Source organism: Cololabis saira, chromosome 5 (genome assembly GCF_033807715.1).
Source record: "Cololabis saira isolate AMF1-May2022 chromosome 5, fColSai1.1, whole genome shotgun sequence".
NCBI classification, from domain to species: domain Eukaryota; kingdom Metazoa; phylum Chordata; class Actinopteri; order Beloniformes; family Belonidae; genus Cololabis; species Cololabis saira.
In genome coordinates, this window is record NC_084591.1 from 37,919,523 (window position 1) to 37,939,323 (window position 19,801).

Below are 19,801 nucleotides of genomic sequence, written 5' to 3' on the forward strand. Positions count from 1 at the left end.
GCTCCTTAAATAGGCTATTACTAATACAGATGTGTCATTACTGTAACTGTTGTAGTTATATAGTTTATCTTAACTGAACCCTTTTTAGCAATCTGGTCAAGATACCACACGGATTATTGCAAAAGAATTGCACATTTTAAAGCACTCTTCAAGTCGGTCAATATAAAAATTCCGAGTCGCCGTGAAGGCACCGCCACAGCGGGGTCACGTGCTGTTCGGGTGCGGAAGTACGTGCATTGTTTTGCTAGCTATGCTCATGCTGCAATCACCGCCAGTCTAGCCTCTTATTAAATACACCTTTTAAATAGTATTTTATCTTTTTGTCACTGTTAAACAGTCAACGAAACCCATGGTCAGGTAAGACTGTCATTACCGGCAGAACATGGTTTCTAAAGGGTTCGGTTTTCACTCCAGCTGTCAATTGTTTTGAACGAGTTGGAGTTCCGCCGCTTTTCTTTTTTCTTTTTCAAATACTTTTCCTTCCCAGCATCTGAAACACCTAATTATTTTCTCATCGAAAAATGTACACACCGGATTTACAAAATGAATTAGAAAAAAAAAGAAGTCAGTTATTCTGTGACTGTTGTCATGTGAGAGTCAGATGAGGTCTGGGATTAATCCTGGTTGAAACCAGCAGAGCTAAAGCTCAGTTTGGTCATGGTGAAACATGGAAACACATGCGTGTTTACTCAAATAAATTAACCTTTTTTATTAAATCATTCATCCCGATGGTTAAGAGTGAACTGTTATTTATATAAAACATGTTTATGTATCTGAGAGGAGCTGGAAATGTGGACATTTTTAAACGTACACTAAAAACTCATCTCTTTGGTCTGGCTTTTATTTTTTTTTAAATTTTTTAGAGGTATTTGTTTTATTTATTTATCTATTTCTTGTAATGTTTGTATTATTATTATTATATTTTATTGTTGTGGACTGATTATTTTTTAGCCTTAATTCTTGAACTTTTATCATTTCATTTTAATTAACTATATTGTATGTCAGTGTGCATTGGTCTCCCAGTTTTTATTTTTGTTTTTATTATGCTTATTTTTCAGTCAAAATGTGAAGCACTTTGTATTTCATGTACCTGGATGAAAGGTGCTGTACAAATACAATGTGATTGATGTGCGGTTGTTTTGCAGGATGACACAGAGACGCTGCCTGGAGGGCCAGGTGTACCAGGTTCCTCTCATCCAGCCGGACCTGAGGCGGGAGGAGGCTGTTCATCACATTGCAGATGCATTGATGTATTTAGAGGCCATTTCTACGGACATTTTCAGTAGGTAAGGCAACACATGCAGACTCACAGAAGCTACACAAATTGGTACAAATGTCTGAAACATGTGCACAGAGGTTCTCAATGGGTGAAAAGGTAGAGCATTTACCTCTTCAGGATTTTTTTTAATGATATGAAATATCCACACTATTGTTGAAAATGTCTATCTTAAAGTAGGCAGATAAACCCATTTCAGCTGTGGTTGTTTCTAGCGAGAAATATTATTATACATGAAACTGTGGTAATGCAGCAATAATGAGAGAAAAGTTAATTATAATATTTGTGGCAGAAGCACATTTTATTGTCTTTACCCCATATATTGCTAATGGATGCAGCATTAGAGGCAGCGAGTACTTGTGTCAAGTCCACAGTCTGTCACAGAGGGCTGTTTGCTTAATGTGTTTATAGTCAAATGTTAGGATATTTCTTTAGATATTAGTTCAAATTGACCAATGATGGAAAGCAATATATATTGATAGATCTTTTTCGTTTTATACTACAATGTTAAAAGATCAAACGGCTTAAAAAAAAAAAAGAAAAAAAAAAAATCAAAAAGGTCCTAGTAATGAACAAAATAGTATATGCATGCTGTGCTGAATCAAGTTGTTAAATTTAACAGATTGCATAGTTAAAAACAGCATATGCATATGAGCAGATGGTGAAGTCTGGCAACCTGAAATTCCTAGAGCTGGGTCCTGTACTGCATAAAAACTGTGAGATTTATGGATAGAACACACTGAGAATATGCACTACTTCTTTTGAAATATGATCTGTTTGTAATTAGATGGCTGATGATCATCAGAAACCTTATTGCTAGGACACTTTTATGTCGTTTTGTATTATTGTCGCCTCTTCATTTTCTGTTTGAATTTTAGCAATCAGCAGCATCTGTATTGTCAGATTGTCTCAGCTTAGTCTTTTCTTTCAACACAAAATAGCGCTGACATATTTTTTCTTGTGTATGAATGTGCATGTGCTCATATTCATGTTTGTGCTGCTTCCAGGGTTTCAGAGAGCGTAGAGAGGAACCGCCGCCAGCTGCAGAGTGTCTCTGACCGGATCAGGGTAGCCCAGGCCCGGGTTGACAAGATTAAAGGGAGTAAGAAAGCTACCAAGGTAACACGGTTCCTTCACTTTGGTATCCAACATTATAGATATTACATCTGCCATGTTATGATAACAAAGCATTGTTAAAAAAAATCAAGACAAAACATTATTTTATGTGTTTAGGTTTTTTCCAGTGCCAAGTACCCAGCCCCAGATCGACTTCAAGACTACTCATCTATCTTCACTGGTGCTGTGGACCCCTCCTTACAAACTCGCCCCCGAAACAGAATACAGAATAAATTTCGACCCTTTGATGAGAAGGCTTTGCAGGTGAGAAAAGCTCATAAAAACATAGGATGAAATTTTTAGAGTTTTGCAGTATCTCTAACTAAGCAATCACTAAAAATGTGACAGGTTATTGTCTACAGTTTCACACTGCGTCTACCAACAGATATTTTTCTATAACACTAAAGCTAATTCAAAGGAGAACAATGTGTGCTCTCACCTGGGAGTGACCGAGGCACAAAGACAATTTCACTTAATTTCAGCCAAGAGATCCGAGGCAGCTGCCACACGAGGAAAAAAGGACCAGCGGCTGAAGGATTTGGTTCTTATATTTATGAAAGTGCAGGAACAAACTCCCATGGCCCCACAGATATTTTTATAGTTAAGAACTGGTCCACTGTCTGCCACTTCCTGGTATACTACTCAGTCTCCAACTGATGGAAAATGCCTTCTCTCTCAAACTATATGCATGCCTGGCAATGTTGTCCGTCACTCTGACATCGAAAGTTATGTGGGTTTAAGTCGAGCACAAGGGAAAATAAATATGCCTTAATGAGCTCTTAGTAATTACCAGAAGTTTAAAACTGTTGGTTTGTCATTATCTGTCCCTTGCAAGCTGTCTGCCTTTGACTCCAGGACTGAAATCCAGAAAGTCCTGGTAGTTTGGTTGCACACAAAGATCACATCCCAGATAGCAAAAGATGTTAAATCAATGTTGAATTATGGTCAAAAAGGTTGATTTTTTTTTTTGGTTAAGGTCAACAAATGATGGTGGATCGACCATCAAACAAATCTAATCCCAACGTCTAATCAAGGTTGGATCAACGTATTCTGTTTGTCGCCGACCAGGCTTCAACATGGATTCAATGTTTCTGCCTAAGCATATTTCAATGTTGATTCACTCATATTTTGCTATAAAGGATATGTGTGTATATGTTGTGCGGTTCACAATAACAAGGCAAGGCAAGTTTATTTATATAGCACAATCAAAAACAGGGTAATTCAAACAAACCTTACAAGGGTAAAGATGAGTTTTTCTCAATTTTAACTTTTGGGCCGAGGTATTTCAAATATTTTATGTCACTTGGTCTTCACATTCGAGCCCAGCACAATCTCCTTCCACTGCTTCATCCATCAGTGTTGTGAAACTTCAGGAAACGAGTCGTTTCAGGGCAGACGGCACATTTTGAGGACTAGACTTTTACAATTCCTGAACATGCTGGGTATTTGTATCTCCCTATTTGTTCCACCCAAACAAGCCATTGACGTGTCTAATCAAAAGGGTTAGGGTATAAAGGAATGTGAATAACATTTAAATACATGCATTAGAAAGTCTTAGTCCTAGAAAGTGAATGCAGGTATTTCAAACTTCATCCCTTACAAGTGTACTTTGTACTCTGGAATTTCATTGTGGTACAATGTTGCCCAACATGTTGCAACTTGCAGCTTTATTTGTAATTTGCTCAGTATAGATGATTAAATATAATGTGAAATGCTTAAAGTTGCATCTTCACTCACCAGTGAAGGAGTGCCAGAGTTTTTGTAGATGAGAAGCTGAACAGAAATTGATAAAAAAAGACTCAGTAAGAAGTAAAATTGTCACCAATTTGTGACCAATTTTGTGTATTTTCATTGGATAATATAAAGGCGTCCAGATCTTCAGGTAAACTGATAAGTGTAAGAGATTTCTCTTTTTCTTTCAACATGGTAAAGTAACCTATGTTGCCTGGAGACAGCGTCACACCATAAAAGGTTGAAAATATTCAAGCATTTATATTTAACAGCCTTTCAATGCTTCATCAGTAAAAAGGAGCTGGAATACATCACTGCCTTGGAGAAATGTGTACTATTTAAAGCCTCTTTAAAAGGCCAGAACCGATGTGTACTTCCCTTTCACAGTCAGGCCCTTAATTATAAATTTGCCTTTGCATCATGGCTGGCAAATGAAATAATATGCAGAAAATCCTATTGTTCTATTTGATGCGTTTAGTGTACAGTGATATACTTTTTTATTTTCTGTTTTATTAATTTTTTTTATTGTACAAAACTCTTCTTTTTATTTATTTTTTTGTTGTTGATTATGGGAGTTTAACAGAGGTCTCAGAGATTCAAGTATCAAGTATGATACATCCGGCATTACAGGGGTTAACTGCTTGTGCACGATATACTGTAGGATATCAGAGGCTGTAAATAAGTATGTCAGTTGACAGTAAAAAAATTCTCCCGAGTGTAAGTGCATGTATTTGTGTGTTCGACCTAGCAGAAGCCCTTGCATTATTTATAACAAACCCTACAGTTTTCCACACCGTCTTAGAAAACTTTGTGGAAAGCAGCATATTTTGTGCTAGATGTGCTTGAGCTTTTAAGTGTTCTTCCTCGTGCAATGTAAGTGAAAACACTGCTGGCAATCTTCCCTGACACAGAAATGCATTGTTCACTATCTTCCAGAATCTCTCCCCAGTCATGTAATTCAGCATCGGAGTGTTTTGTGGGCGTGTGCACCTGCGCGCCAAAGCACTTTAATGACATTTCCGTTATTCAAGATTTAGTTGACATCTTGGAGATCTCCCACTCAGGCCGTGTCTGGATGTCTTCCGTCTAGGAGAAGCTGATGTATTTCCCGCTCTGCGTAAGCAATAAGAAGAAGTCCGAGGATGAGACAGAAGAAGGATTGGGCAGTCTGCCTCGAAATATCTCATCCATCAGCTCTCTATTGCTCTTTAATACCACAGAGAATCTGTGAGTTTACACACACGCAGACAAACAGATGTTTACCATAGAAACACGTGTCGTTCATATTTCAATATTTGTGTCTGTTTGTAAAGATATAAGAAGTATGTGTTCCTTGATCCTCTGGCGGGAGCAGTAACGAAAACACACACGACACTAGAGACAGAGAAGGAGCAGAAACCATTTGATGCGCCTCTGTCCATTACAAAGAGGGAGCAGCTGGAGAGACAGGTACCCTGCAACCTGAACACACTGCTTTTTTTTCTTATTCGATACGCGATTGGTTACTCTTGGTCATCCTTTCTGTCCAACAGACAGCAGAGAATTATTTCTACGTGCCAGACCTGGGTCAGGTGCCTGAGATAGACGTGCCATCCTACCTGCCTGACCTGCCAGGCATCGCAGATGACCTGTCGTATAGTGCCGACCTCGGGCCGGGATTCGCCCCCTCAGGACTCTCGCAAAACATCCCTGAACTGCCCTCCATCCCAGATGAGAGGAATGCAGCAGGTACACAGCTACACCTTATTTTAATCTCCAGACTAATCTTTAGTCCGTCTTTACTTCGTGTCGTGCGTCGTGTATTTTTCTGATAAACTTAAGACACATTCTTTTCACTGATGTGTTTGCTGTGGCTTGTAATGGATGCGTTTTTGTTTCAGGACCTCAGTTTCAGCCGAATTCCCCACCACCACCACCTCCTCCACCCCCTCCTCCTCCCCCTGCGCCTGCTCTCGCTTCTCCTGCAGCGGCGCCTCCTCCTCCCCCTCCCCCTCCTCCACCACCACCTCTGGCAGAGAGCACTGAAGTCACTCAAGCGCCAAGTTCAGGTTTGGCACACATTTCAGATGAGGCCACACACTATTGACTTGCAGGAATATGAGTGAACTTGGCAGTTTAAAACACTCGAACACACTGAACACATTGAACACACACACAAAGGACCAACCTAATCCACTGCTTTGAATTAAATCGATCTAAATGGCATTAATTAATCCGATCCTAAACTGTGATCCTGACTGCAGGCCCCGTGTCTGGTGCTCCCAGCAAAGTGGCTCAGCCGTCAGACGGCCGTGCCAGTCTGCTGGAATCCATCCGCAACGCCGGGGGCATCGGCAAAGCCAACTTGCGCAACGTTAAGGAACGCAAGATGGAGAAGAAGAAACAAAAGGAGCAGGAGCAAGGTGCGGGATTGTTTAGATGTAGATGCTGTTGTGCTCTGGTTTTATCAGTGGTTTTAGGAGGGAGGCCTAACAAATATTACAAAGATGTGAAGTAAAAGCAAAGTGTGACTGCAATCAGCCAAATGTGTTACAGTGGCTGGTAGAAGTGAACTGCTTTAAAAACACTAAAATGACAACGGAACCTTTCATTCATTGAGGCGGTTAACAAAAATTCTGATTGCATAAATACTGAAGATTTCCCTGCCTTTGCTCTCTCAGCAGTCGGAGTGGCATCTAGTGGTGGTGACTTCATGTCTGATCTATTCAATAAACTCGCCATGCGCAGAAAAGGTGAGGGGTCCTCTCATATCAGGTAAAATGAAGCATAATGACATCGTTGGTTGCTTGTGATTGAGTTCCTCTGTCCGTTCTCAAGGCATATCCGGTAAGGGTCCGGCTGGTGGAGAACAGGGAGAAGCTCCCCCTGCTACTGGTGGCGCGTTTGCCAGGATGTCGGACGCCATCCCACCACTTCCCGCTCCACAGCCAACGGACGACGAGGATTGGGAAGCATAACGTGACGGACAATGAATGGGATCGAGCCTTTAATCATTTTATGTACAGAGAATTTAACATTTTGCTCTCATTAATAATACAAGAAGTGACTTTCAAATAAAAAGGGAGTGTTTGCCCTCATAATCCCATGTAAATCTTCTGCAGTAGCTTGTCCAAAGCTAAAATAAACATCACTAATACACAAATGATACAACGATTTATTGATATATTTTTCATTCAACCAGTTTCAGTAGATCCAAATATCCACAAACACTCACTGCTGAGAAGATGGAACTGATTAACGAGCAGGCTTTACATTATATAACACTCTACATTTAGTTCTTTAAATATTTAACACTTCTGAGTAAACCAGGCACATCTGTGACTGATATCTGTCAAGTAATTCTTTCAGGAGTGAAATTCAACACACTGAATTTATAAATAGGTGAGAAGCTTTTTTTTCTATTATCCAGGCAGAAAAAGCTGCGTAATTGTGATGAATGGCACCTTTGCCATTTGTCTGCAGTGTTTCGTCACAGAAGACAATATGATTTAAAATATAAAAGATACAAAAACTGAAAAAACTGCATCCTCTGTTGACAATTCGAGTGAGAGGTGCTAACTTTATTCCTCCAATCTCTATATTTTTTCAATAGAACTCATTAAATTTCTCTACGGTTGCTCTTTAATTTAACCCGAATGCATCCCACTTTGAGTCTTGTTAACTGTAAATGTTAACTGATGAGCTCTTTGAGAGAAACTACACCGGCCTCAGCTTTTTTTCCACGAAGAACTGGGAAAGAAGAACATATACAGGGGGAAAAAAGTGTTGGTCAAGATGTAGCACTTTGATGGCATATAAATGAATGTAATTGCTTCTCACCTTCCGCAAGGCAGCAAAAGCAGGGCCGAAAGTTGTGTGGGTGGAAACGCGATCCTTGATCCAAGTGGGAAGTTTAGAGAGCGTAGCAGGCCGAGAGTAGCGTCTGTCACACAGCACGATGGAGGAGTAGTCGCCACGGTGACGGATAGCTCTTCCTTCAAACAGAAGAAATCATATAAAAAAGGGTTTCTAATCATAATGACAACAATAATAATACATTCTATGGCATTGACACTTGTTTTTTTTTTTACCTATAGACTGGTTGACAGCCTTCATGCAGAGGTTTTCTACCAGCGCATGTCCAGGGCTCTTCCCTTTACTGTGAGGCTAAAACAGAAGTTAGATATTTCACAATGAGCTCACTTTTCCTTTAATCTCCCATCTAAACTATTCATCCCCTTATGTGCTTGTAAAAGTTCAACTAAGACTCTTAAGAAAGACTCTGACCAGGTGCGCGTCCAGATATGCCATCTTTTCTTGAAGCTCTGGAGATTTGATGTTGGGATATGGCATTCCAACCATCACTACACACCTGTCCACACATGGATGATCACAGACACATTATTATATTATAGCATTTCATAACTGTATATAACAGCTGTTCTGTTCTCTGAAAGCGTTCATACCTGCCCAACTCATCAGAGAAGTTGATTCCCTCACTCATCTTTCCTCCAACTACAGAAAACAACAATGCTCCTGTGAGTCCACTGCTGTCCAGAGCACACCTCTAAAAAGAGCAGACATGGGTACAAAAATAAATAAAATAAGATAAATCAGTTTAATTACGAGGTGTGAAGTGCTCAAAGTGCTGTGTGTTACCTGGATACAACGAGAAAACTCGCCCAGGACCTGCTCTACCTGGTGGGCCTTCTTGGGCTCCTGGAAGATCTGAGATGTTTGTGGTTGTTTAGACATTGCAAGAAAAGTGTTATGCATGGCTTAAGCCAAAAAGGCGGTTTAACATTTCCTTGATATTTAGCTGATGCACCTTCTTCTTATTTCCCAGTCGAGTTAGCGCACCACTGGCCTCCCAGTGAGAAATGATCCGCTTTGAGTATTCGTAAGAGGGAAAGAAACACACGACTCCACCAGGGACCACATTGCAGATGTTGGACAGAATGCGACCCGTTTCATCCATCTTAACAAAGACGACATAACACCGTCAAAGTACTTGTGTAAACAAATCCTGTCAAACAAATTGCAACAAATGCGTTCCCAGCTTGATTTGTGGGCCCATTGATACCATTCGAGGCGAGTCTCTGTTTTGAAAAGTAAAATCCAGCTCCTGACCAGACGGGCCGCTGCACAAGACGATGGGAAGAATGTTGTCAGGAGGGATGACGTGGCCTGCAAACAGTTAATGGGGGAAATGTCAGGACATTTATAAGACAGGGCAGACAAGATTATGGACAATAAAAAGGACATAAAAGTGGTTATGGTGGATGGAAAACATTCACAATTAAAAACGGAGAAATAAAGTAGAGTTGCAAACAAGGATCTTTTTTTCTAAACCTGACATCAGTGAGATTCCCACTGTTTTCACTAAAAAAAGGAATAATATTTTGTACAATAACTTGTATATTTCTATGTTCTGATGTTACCTTTCTTTCCTGTACCCTCTCCTCCTAAATATGACTAATAAAATAATTGTACTATAATAAAATACATACAATGCAGTACATAATATACATGCAGTATGCAAGTATTTGTTGCCTCTGTTTAAACTGTCAGCATGAGTTACTTGAATTATATAGAACTGTCACATTGATCTTTATATGTAGCAGCGTGATAAAATAAGTAATTAATGAATTACTTTCCATAATGTCTTGCATTTTTGTTCCCTAAATTGTATCCACAATATTTCAATCTAAATAACCCAGTATGATGGAGAGAAAAAAAAAACACATTTGCTTTCCTGGACTCATATTTTCTATATTACAGTTTTTCTCAGTCGCTTTGCTACATTTCTCAGATCAGAATTGAAATTCTCAAAACTACTTGTTCAATCTTCACATCATTGTGTCACTTGTGCACATCAGAAAAGCAGTTTCTCATTTCTTTGAACAAGTTGCAAATGCATTTGTCATCCATGCAAATGATAATGTACAATTTTCTGCTGTTTCCTACATTATCAGTTGTTTATGTCATGTTGATCAAAATGTATTATAATGGGTCTCTGTTGAATAGTCTCACCCCCCACAACATTTAGGCATTAGTTCATCGCATACGTCTTTACATGCAAAATGGTTGAACAAGTTGTCATAATATGTCAGCATATTTCTATACATTTCTGGCCTGAATTGGTAAATTGATCCCAGGTGAATCTTGACTTTCTGTAATGAAGGGAAATATGTCAAGCATTAGATCAACCAATGATCAACCAGTTTTCTGAAATAGCTCAAAGGTGCATCTCATGAACTATCAGCTGGCAAGTATACATATAGCCGGAGCACAACACAATGTTACAATGTCTGACAATGGAAGGACAAGGAATTGGACGGGGTCAACAGCCAGAGAGAAGAAGAAGAGGAAGAGGAGTGAGGCTGCGTGGTGGAGGAGTTGGGAGGCAAAACAGAGGAAGAGGCAGAAGAGGCCGAGGACATATGCGCGTTCCTGATGAGATAAGAGCTACACTTGTAGACCATGTTCTCAATCATGGGCTTACAATGGCCGAGGCTGGTCGAAGGGTGCAGCCAAATGTTGGGAGAACAACTGTGTCCTCAATGGTTCAGACTTTTCGTCGACAGAAGGTATGTAATCTAACAATAGGCACTGTACTGTAATACTGTATACTTTCTGTAATGCTTCATACAATATGACAGTATTCTACTTTCATTTTACAATATGCAGTAAGTATACTATATACAGTGACATTTTGTGTTTTGCATTACTATATTTTTTCCACATAGGACTGCAAGACAACTTCACAGGGGTGGCAGAGGGCCCCTTTTCACACCTGAACAGGAGGAGGCTATTTGCAGCATGGTTGTACAAAACAATGCCATAAGACTAAGGGAGATAAAGACTAAGCAATTTGACTGTCTTATCCGTACACAATGACACAAGCACTTGTGATTCTGATGCACTGACACGTTCATTGACACAGATATTTAATTTTGAGAGATGAACTAAGGATTTTGAGCAAGAGACTGGCTTTTGCAGGTAATCCATGGTGTTTTGCTATTTGTACGAACTGTTTTGAGAAATGCACTTACTGTTTTGCAAATGTCGAGGATGATCTGAGAAATGTACCAAAGCGACTGAGAAAAACTGTAATCAAACACCTGCTGCACACAGAGAAACGCATCACAAATACAGAGTGCGTTATAAAGGAGGGCTCCATAAACGGCTGTGGTGTTTGAAAAATGGGCCACTCACCACAGGAAAACTCAATGATGCGCTCCTCTCCCACTCCAGCTGAAAACAGTAACTCTTGTTTGAAGTCTGAGACCTACATAAAACATGTTTCAGTGTGATGAAGCGTACACAACAAACAGCTTTGTTGTTTTGTTTTGTTTCTGAAGCAACTCACAGGCTGCATGGTTCCTCCAGCAATGATGACTGCTCTGCACTCCTCCAGCACCTGGGCAAAGTGGACTGCTGGGTTCAGCAGGAGAAACTTTACACTGCTCTCTGACAAGGTGCCTGGGTGATACAAAAATTGGACATTTTACTCTTGAGCAATGTATTATGCTGTCCTTTCTTTGGGAGTTTTGTATAAAATGGTACCTTGTCTGTGGACAACCACTCTCCCATCAGTGTTGCTGTTGGTGAGAGCCATGAAGAAACCTTCCACCTGCATCATGGGAGATGCAGAGAGCACTTTCTCTGCCTCAGCAGACCCCTGCTGGTCTGCAGAGGGAACTGCACAGAGAAGAAAAATGTGGATATTACAGGCAACATAGGTGCACACCACAGTCCGATATATATAGCTGTAGGAGTCAGGGAGCAAAAAAAACAAACTACAATTCCCCTACACACAGTGTATTTTCCACTTGTGTTCAAACCCATTTAATGAGTAATTGATTCTCTTCATTTAGCCACATAATAACATCTGCAATGGCTTATGTTATGCTACAAAATATGTATTTTGCAGGTGGAAGATGCAGAACTGACCTGGTGCAGAGCTTTGGTTACTCTGTAGGGCCTGAAGGTAACGATTTAACCCTTCTGTGCGTCGGTTCTCCTTGTTGGAGCTGCTCTGAATGTGCAGAGCCACGCCCGAGCCAGCGTACTTCTCCACAAAGCCACCCAACTAAAGAGAGGAGATATCAGTGGTATATAGGGCTGCACGATTCTGGACAAAATGAGAATCACGATTTTTTTGCTTAGAATTGAGATCACGATTCTCTCACGATTTTTTTCCAATATAAAATGTATTGCACTTATTACTTTAACTTTGCAACAGCTGAACAAAAATCTAATAACAATAAACATCTCTTGTCTTCTTTACACAAACCTTTGAATAATTTAAACAATAATAACAATTTTGAACAATATTTGTTCCTCCCTGAGTTGAACACCCTTTCAGAAAGGGGACTTGTAACAGATCCTGTAGTTCTGAGGCAACAAATTATTCCTCTGGCTGCTTTTTGCTGTAACAGCTGACATTGAACATAAAAACAATAAACATCTCTCTTGTCTTTAAATAATTTTAACAATAACAATTTTAACATTATGTGCAATATGTGTCAGGTGATGAGAAAGGTAGATGTTTCTCCAAATGTAATCCACAATCATTAACAAAATATAACAAACATGACAACATGATAGTTGACCATGACAGGACTACAACAACCTAGAACATAGGCCTAGTGCTTTTTTTATGCAGCCATCTTTAATTTTTTTTTTTTTTTTTTTTTTAAATCGTCGTCATTTGGAAATGAGATTGCGTTCAAGCATGAATCGAGATCGCGATTTTTTAACGATTAATCGTGCAGCCCTAGTGGTATACATTTAAGTTTGCACTTCATCACACAGAAATATAATCTAATCATACAAAAAAAATTAAAGTCTTACTTTCCTGCTGATCAGACTCTTCTCAAAGTATCTTTGTAACTAAAGCAAGAACAACAATGAATATAAGTTTGTAATTTGAATATACTGTACAGTTGACATGAATTTTAGCTGAATTTGAAAAAGAAGTACCTTAAACAAGTTTATATTGTCAATCTGAGCCTTGAAGAGAAAGTTGTTAATGGTATGCATCTCTGTCCCTGGAAGAGAAAAGAAGATTTGACTGGTTAGTGCGTTCTGTGTGTATGTGTGTTAGTTGGCGACTGTAGATTTGACTCGTACAGATTCGTGTTTAACGCATCTTGGGCGTGAAGCAGTTGCAGGAAGGGGAGATGAGTGAGAAGCGGTTATCAAGTGGTACAGCGTAAAATGACAGCCTCACTGCTTGTTTGGTTGAAAAATCAGATAAGCTGGATGATGCAGCGCTGGGTGCAGGAGATGGAGCAGGTGCCAGATCCATGCTACCCTGAATAACAACGGGATTTGTAGACTTTGTTTCATATCAATGACAGCTCTGAGGGGATCGTACAACACCAGCTGAATTTATATGAAGCAATGATTTTTCTTCTGATGTGGGGCGGCTGAAGGAGCTGGTAGCCACACCAAACTCAGACATACAATGTGCCTTTGAGGGCAACATAGCAGCATGGTGTAGGAGGAAAAAGTACATTTCCTTCTTTTTTTTTCTTCAATAGTCTCCTGCAGCTGCGTCGCTTCTTGTTTCTCAAAACTACAGGCAGGGCGTCAGTAACGCGTTAACTTTGATAGCCGTAGTACAAAGGATAGGAGACATGCTAAATCCGGGTAATAAACACGGGGTACCTGGTTTTGTGAGAGGGGCTAATGCTCTGGCGCGTGTGTGTTTATTAGTAATTTACCTGCTTGTACAGTCTGGGTCTGTGGATTCTGCCCAGCCTTACCTGCAGAGGACGTGGGGAGCAAGAAAAATAGCAAAGTCAATATCAGTGATCGACACTGTTCCGCAGGTTCCCTTTTAAACTTTAAAGCGTGGTTAGAAAACGATCAGTAATTACAGACTAAATACTATTATTCACCTCCCAGCACTCGTATCAATCCTTCAATCACAAACAGAATCTGTTTAATGTACATCACGTTCTTTGCTTTGAGTCTGTTCCTGGAGTTTAAAAAAATGACAAAAAAGAAAACAAAAACACATATTTCAGGGAGGAAGTGAGGAAATCAATATTACATTTGTGAATTAAAGTCAGTTATGGGAGACTCACTTATAGCGGTCAGCATACTGGGTGAGCTGAGACTGGGCCCGGCAGAGCTGCAGACAAATCAAATAATCATCCCCGATCAAACACAGCTGAAGGTCTCTTTTTATGTATTGCATTAGAGGGAAGTTACCTGTGCTCCAGTAAGTTCTGCACTGTGTATACCGGAGAGAGTGTCACTGAGGTTGTGAGCTTCATCTATGATTAAAACCTGTTGGACATAAGTTTTCCAAGGTTGGTTGCATGCCAAATCAATATTCAAACTGCTAAAAGCATAGGATGAACATTGAGTACCACACAGCTCAGTTATACTCTAATATCCTCATGTTTTGTGTTTTTAATGTCAGAGAGGGATTTCCCACACAATTAAGTTTTTTCCCCAAATGAAAACGGCTGCAAATGCTGAACAGAAGAATTTCTATTGGTCATAAGTGAGCAAAAACAAACAAATAAAACAATAGTACCTGTCCTTTCAATTGAACCCCTGCTGCCTTTCTTGTAGCCTCGTGAAGCACCATCTGATAAGGTAACACCACCAACTACACGAGTATGGAAAACATAGATGATTCAAACAACTTAAATCTACTGGGGGGAAAAAAACAAGTGCCCTTTTCCCACAAAGAAGTCCTTGCAATAATGAGCTGAACACAAAGGGGACTTGGGTTACCTGTGCCGGGGGAACTGCAAGACGTGTGCCGTAATAAGGGCATGAATGCGTTTCCTTGCCCAGTTTCAGCAGCTGCTCGATGTCATGGACGGCACCCAGAAGTCCATCCCTTATCTGCTGCAGTGCAGAAGCTTTGTTGTAGGGACACACACTCTTCGCTTGGCCTCGCTTGCGTTTTGCACCCTCTTCGTGATGCTGCTTCTCTGCAAAATGGCAGAATCGTTAGCTTTTAATACAAGGCTGGATTTATTTTTATTAACTTCATCACACTGAGGACTGCTGTAGATGAAATACTCATACGGTGCTTGTTTTTCTGCATTTCCATGCAACGGTCGTTAATTCGCTGAATGCTGCCGAGACGTCGCACTTCTTCATTAATACACAGATTCTGCCAAGGAAAGAATTTAAAAGAAAAGGGTCGCGATTCATTTTTATTTAGTCTGGAAAGTTGGTGGATAATCATTTAAATAATCTTGATTTCAATGTTAACCAAAATAACTGTGACTATGATTTCTTTTTCCCCATAATCTAGCAGCCCCACTAATTAATATATGTACTCAATCAATCAGTTTGCTGACTTTACTTTTATTAAATGAGAAAGATAACCACACAATTAGAAAAATTGAAGGTTCATATCTGCCTCTATTGATTCAACTTGATTTAGATGTTTTATTTATGTGTGTGTGCTCGTACCTGCCGTGAGCCCAGTGTTACCAGGCTAATGTCCTTACTGAAGGGACTCTTTTGAACCTCACGGACGAACTGGGCCAACTGGGAGTGAGTGCGACTGCAGTAGTAAATCTAAAGAACAGAAGTGCACGCATGTTCTCGCGTCAGGACGAAGTGTGATACACACTGTGATTATTATGTTTATGCAGAATTTTTCCTTCACACACACCTTGGTCACGTGCTCTTCAACCAGCTCATCATCTTCCTCGTCCGCACCTCCAAAGAATCTTCATATATCGGAAAAAACACCCAGCCATGACCATTTTTTTTTGTGCAATTACTTTTTATACATCCGATACCGATTAATAATTCTTCTCACCTGCTTTTGCTCTTTGAGTCATCATCACTCTCATATTCTGCAACTACAAGTTCTTCGTCTTCTTGATCTCCCGATGCCTCAACTTGTTCCTCTTTACTGAGATTAAGCAACTTGACTGCTTCATCCTCTTCGCAGCCCTGCAAACATATCTCAGTTTATCCATCACTGGTGGGTTTTATCTTAAGTAAAATCTGTCTGACCAAAACACCTCAGTAAAAGATGGTTTACCTTCCTTTTGATTGCATACTTGAGCTGAGCATTGTTTCTGATCATTTCCAACCGTTCATTCCTCTTCTTCCTTCTCAACTCTTCGTCCTGATCGATAGTTAAGTGGGTTAAACATTTTAAGAGCCAAATCTGCGTTTTAAAGGGGACCTTTTATGAAAAACAAGTTTTTTTTCTTGCTTTAACATATATAAAGTGGTCTTCCCTCACCCTGCCAACTCAGAGAAGGAGGAAAGCAACCAAATTCTGCAGTGTCTGTACAGCCGCCCGGATGAGCCGTCCAGTGTGATGTGACTTCTACGAGCCGTTCAGATTCTGCGCATTTTCGTTACGTAACCAAAATGCAAACCAAGCCCACAACTATAAAACCGTGCAACTGCATGTGAGCGTCCGACTATCGCGTCGCACTGCGTGATATCGGACGCTCTCTGTCCATCTCCCTCCAGCAGCTGCCACTTTATTGAGGTTTTTGTAGTGAAATGAGGAGGTATCATAGAGAAAACTTCTCATTTCAACTAACTGGATCAGCCGTTCCTCATCCGTGACCGTTTCCTACAGCGCTTTCAACCGGCTTTCAACGCGAGCGACAGGAAGAAAATAGAAGCAGGGCGTCCGACGAATGTTCAGCTCAAAACGGCGCGCTGCGTCGCTAGCGTCAAGTTAGGACAGTCCAATAGAAAATAAAGCAAATGGATGGATGGAATTGATTTTGTCGCTGACGCTCGCTCGCATCGCATGCAGTTAGGACACGGTGTAACTCCGCCGGCCGGAGCTTCCGCCATTTTTTCGTAGCGGTGTATCGCGTCATTCAGGCAGCCAATCAGCACAGAGCCTCATTATCATAGCCCCGCCCACTCAGAATCCCTCATAGATAATGAGGTTAGAGAATGGGAAGATAAAGACATGGCTCAGAGGCTGAATTTCTAATTTATTTAGTGAAAACAATCAAAAGCTTGTTTTTAAGACATCCAAGGCCTGTTTAAAATAGGTATTAGATGCATTAATAGGTCCCCTTTAAAAGTTGTCTCACCTTTAGTTTTGAGACCAGATCTCGTTCAGCCTTTTTCTGAACAAAGTCAGTGATCCAGTCGGGCTCTGTGGAGCTGGTGGATGAGTGAGCAGCAGGGCTGCAGAGAGATGCCTGTCCCTCCTGCAGCAGAGCAGCCGTCTCCTCCCTCCTCTTCTCCTCATGGTCAGTGAGCCAGCTCAGAGCCCCGCAGATCAGACTCAGTGACTTGCCCTGGAGTCACACAGTAAACACAGGTCATAGCATTCAAGTTGTTGTTGAATTCAAGAGCATCTTTCTTTCTTGGGATCTGTTTCACACATACACACCGTTCCAGTTGGACTTTCAAAGATGCCAACTTTGCCTTGATCCAGTGCTCTGTAGAGGGTTTGCATAAAGTCCTCTTGGATGTTATACGGCTGGTATGGAAATGGGAATGTGGCCCTGCCATTATCCATTTTCCTGATATTCATTGAAGAAAGCCATACAGTCAGGGGCGTCAATTGGGTATGGCAAGGTATGGCAGCCGCCACACCTTGGCTTCAACGGTTAAATGTAAATGTTTGTTTTTTTAAATACATTTATGGAATAACTACAAATGCAAATAAGAACAACATGATCGATTTCACTAGTTATTATACACTGCAAAAACTCTGTCTCTTTTTTTTTTTTAATCTTATTACATTTCAGACAAGACTCAAAAACAACCATTTTCACCTGTTTCAAGTAGATTTTCACTTGAAATAAGTAGAAAAATCTGCCAATGGAACAAGATTGTTTTGCTTGTAATGAGAAGATAAATCTTGTCCCACTGGCAGATTTTTCTACTTATTTCAAGTGAAAATTTACTTGAAACAGGTGAAAATGGTCAAATAACAAGTTATTTTTCTGGTAATGACTCTTGTTTTAAGTGTAATGAGATTTTTTGACTAAAAATGAGACATTTTAACTAGAAATAAGACAAATATTCCTGGTAAGATTTTGAGTTTTTGCAGTGAGCGAGACTGCATTTGAAAAAGTTCCAATTTTCTTGACCACACAGATAAGCTACATACAAACTTCTGTGATGAGTATTTTCTGGACGTGTTGATTGATACTCTAGTGAAGTTCTGTGACTCAAAACCTTGCCATACCTTAGCTTTGACTGAATTGACGCCACTGCATACAGTAGGATGCAGTCATCGTGGTAATAACTGAATACCTCACAGGGTGTTAACTAACATGTGGTCAGACTTAATATCTCCTAATTAACCAAATGAGACGAACAATACTCACTTTACTCTATTAAGACGCAGTTTAACCGAAGACCTTTCCAGTCTGCAGACACGGAGCGTCAAGCTGTTTACGTCCTCGGGTTTTCTGGCATGAAATAAAAGCAAAAGTCAAAGCTGGCTAAATAACAGGAGTTCCAAAAACCTTATTTCCTTATTTCTAGGTCTAGGTCATCCATAAATCAAATACCTGCTGCTGTAAATAGATTAACTTACCGGGGATATCCTAAATGTACGGACTTGTTATTTAACTCCCGGGTTTTCAACACCGCGCCAACACCGTGAAGTGGTCACAGAGCTCAGCCAATAGGGAGCGAGATTACACAAGGGGCGCTTGTTTTACTCCACCGACACCACACGTGCTCCCAGCTATTTACGTCTGAGCCATAGACATAAAAACGTAGACGCCCCATCGAGCGCTGAGCCGTACGTCAACGTCGCCGCCATATTGGATGTGGCAAGACTGCGCTGTAAACTAATACAAGTAAATGGACTTATTTTCATAAAGCGCCTTTCTACAAAGAAATGTACGTTTTACGTCTCATTTATTCATTCACACACGCACTAATATACTTGGGAAACAGTTTAGGCACCAAATATAATATATTTAATTTTCTCAGATGGCAAAAATAAGAACTTTATTAATCCCACATAGGAGTAATTCTCTCAATTTTCTCATCAACAAAGCATATTTTACATAAAAATATTTTTATTTTTTAAGTAACAAAATAACATATTTGAACCATTTTTCAGATTTTTTCAGTTATTTTATTGTCTGAAAAAATGGTTCAAATGTTATTTTATTGTCTGAAAAATGGTTCAAATATGTTATTTGAAAAATGTTAAATTAGTTTGGTTGATGGGAAAATATGTTTCTCTATTTTTCTTATTTTTGTGAGGGGGGATATATATTGTTTTTTAGCACTACCTTGTTCTCTATAGCTGATATAACATGAATTACTCCTATGTGGGATCGATAAAGTTCTTATTTTTGCCATCTGAGAAAATGAAATATATTATATTCGGTGCCTAACTGTTTCCCAAGTATATTAGTGAGTGTGTGTGAATGAATAAATGAGACGTAAAACGTACATTTCTTGTAGAAAGGCGCTTTATCAAAATAAGTCAATTTACTCGTATTAGTTTAGAGCGCAGTTTTGCCACATCCAATATGGCGGCGACGTTGACGTATCGATGCAGCGGGCAAGAACACTCGATGGGGCGTCTACGTATATATGTCTATGGTCTGAGCAAAATTTACTTCTTTGTGAACTTCGTTTTTTCTTATTTCACTATATAAAATGTCACCTATAATTATGTGTCCAATGTAACTGGCATACCGTTTTTGTAAAACACACATTCCCCTCGCTCTTTATTCCCTGCACCGC

General features: G+C 40.0%; 2 protein-coding genes across 3 annotated transcripts; one reads left to right on the top strand and one right to left on the bottom strand.

The window, feature by feature from the left end:
• Positions 1–213: 213 nt before the first annotated feature.
• Positions 214–7,265, top strand: wash1 (WAS protein family homolog 1). 2 transcript variants are annotated; one of them, XM_061721934.1, is made up of 11 exons: positions 214–357; positions 1,146–1,286; positions 2,284–2,395; positions 2,510–2,656; positions 5,214–5,350; positions 5,437–5,572; positions 5,656–5,851; positions 6,004–6,171; positions 6,367–6,525; positions 6,784–6,855; positions 6,941–7,265. In XM_061721934.1, exons 1-11 carry the CDS (start codon positions 350–352, stop codon positions 7,078–7,080), a joined length of 1,416 nt encoding a protein of 471 aa, XP_061577918.1. In that variant the 5' UTR covers positions 214–349; the 3' UTR covers positions 7,081–7,265. The 2 variants fall into 2 exon arrangements, with proteins under 2 accessions (XP_061577918.1, XP_061577919.1); XM_061721935.1 differs by having other exon boundaries at positions 6,787–6,855.
• ddx11 (DEAD/H (Asp-Glu-Ala-Asp/His) box helicase 11) lies at positions 6,946–18,694 on the bottom strand. Its single transcript, XM_061721933.1, has 29 exons — positions 18,630–18,694; positions 18,418–18,501; positions 17,472–17,604; positions 17,167–17,376; positions 16,140–16,226; positions 15,912–16,048; positions 15,762–15,819; positions 15,557–15,664; positions 15,164–15,251; positions 14,864–15,066; positions 14,661–14,735; positions 14,330–14,407; positions 14,203–14,249; positions 14,014–14,093; positions 13,837–13,878; positions 13,091–13,158; positions 12,962–13,000; positions 12,059–12,197; positions 11,672–11,806; positions 11,475–11,587; positions 11,321–11,393; positions 9,186–9,289; positions 8,931–9,080; positions 8,762–8,830; positions 8,569–8,669; positions 8,390–8,474; positions 8,194–8,269; positions 7,943–8,097; positions 6,946–7,852 (listed from the first exon to the last, which is right to left on the bottom strand). The coding sequence occupies exons 3-29, from the start codon at positions 17,598–17,600 to the stop codon at positions 7,820–7,822; spliced, it is 2,682 nt and encodes an 893-aa protein (XP_061577917.1). The 5' UTR covers positions 17,601–17,604; positions 18,418–18,501; positions 18,630–18,694; the 3' UTR covers positions 6,946–7,819.
• Between the last annotated feature and the right edge of the window lie 1,107 nt (positions 18,695–19,801).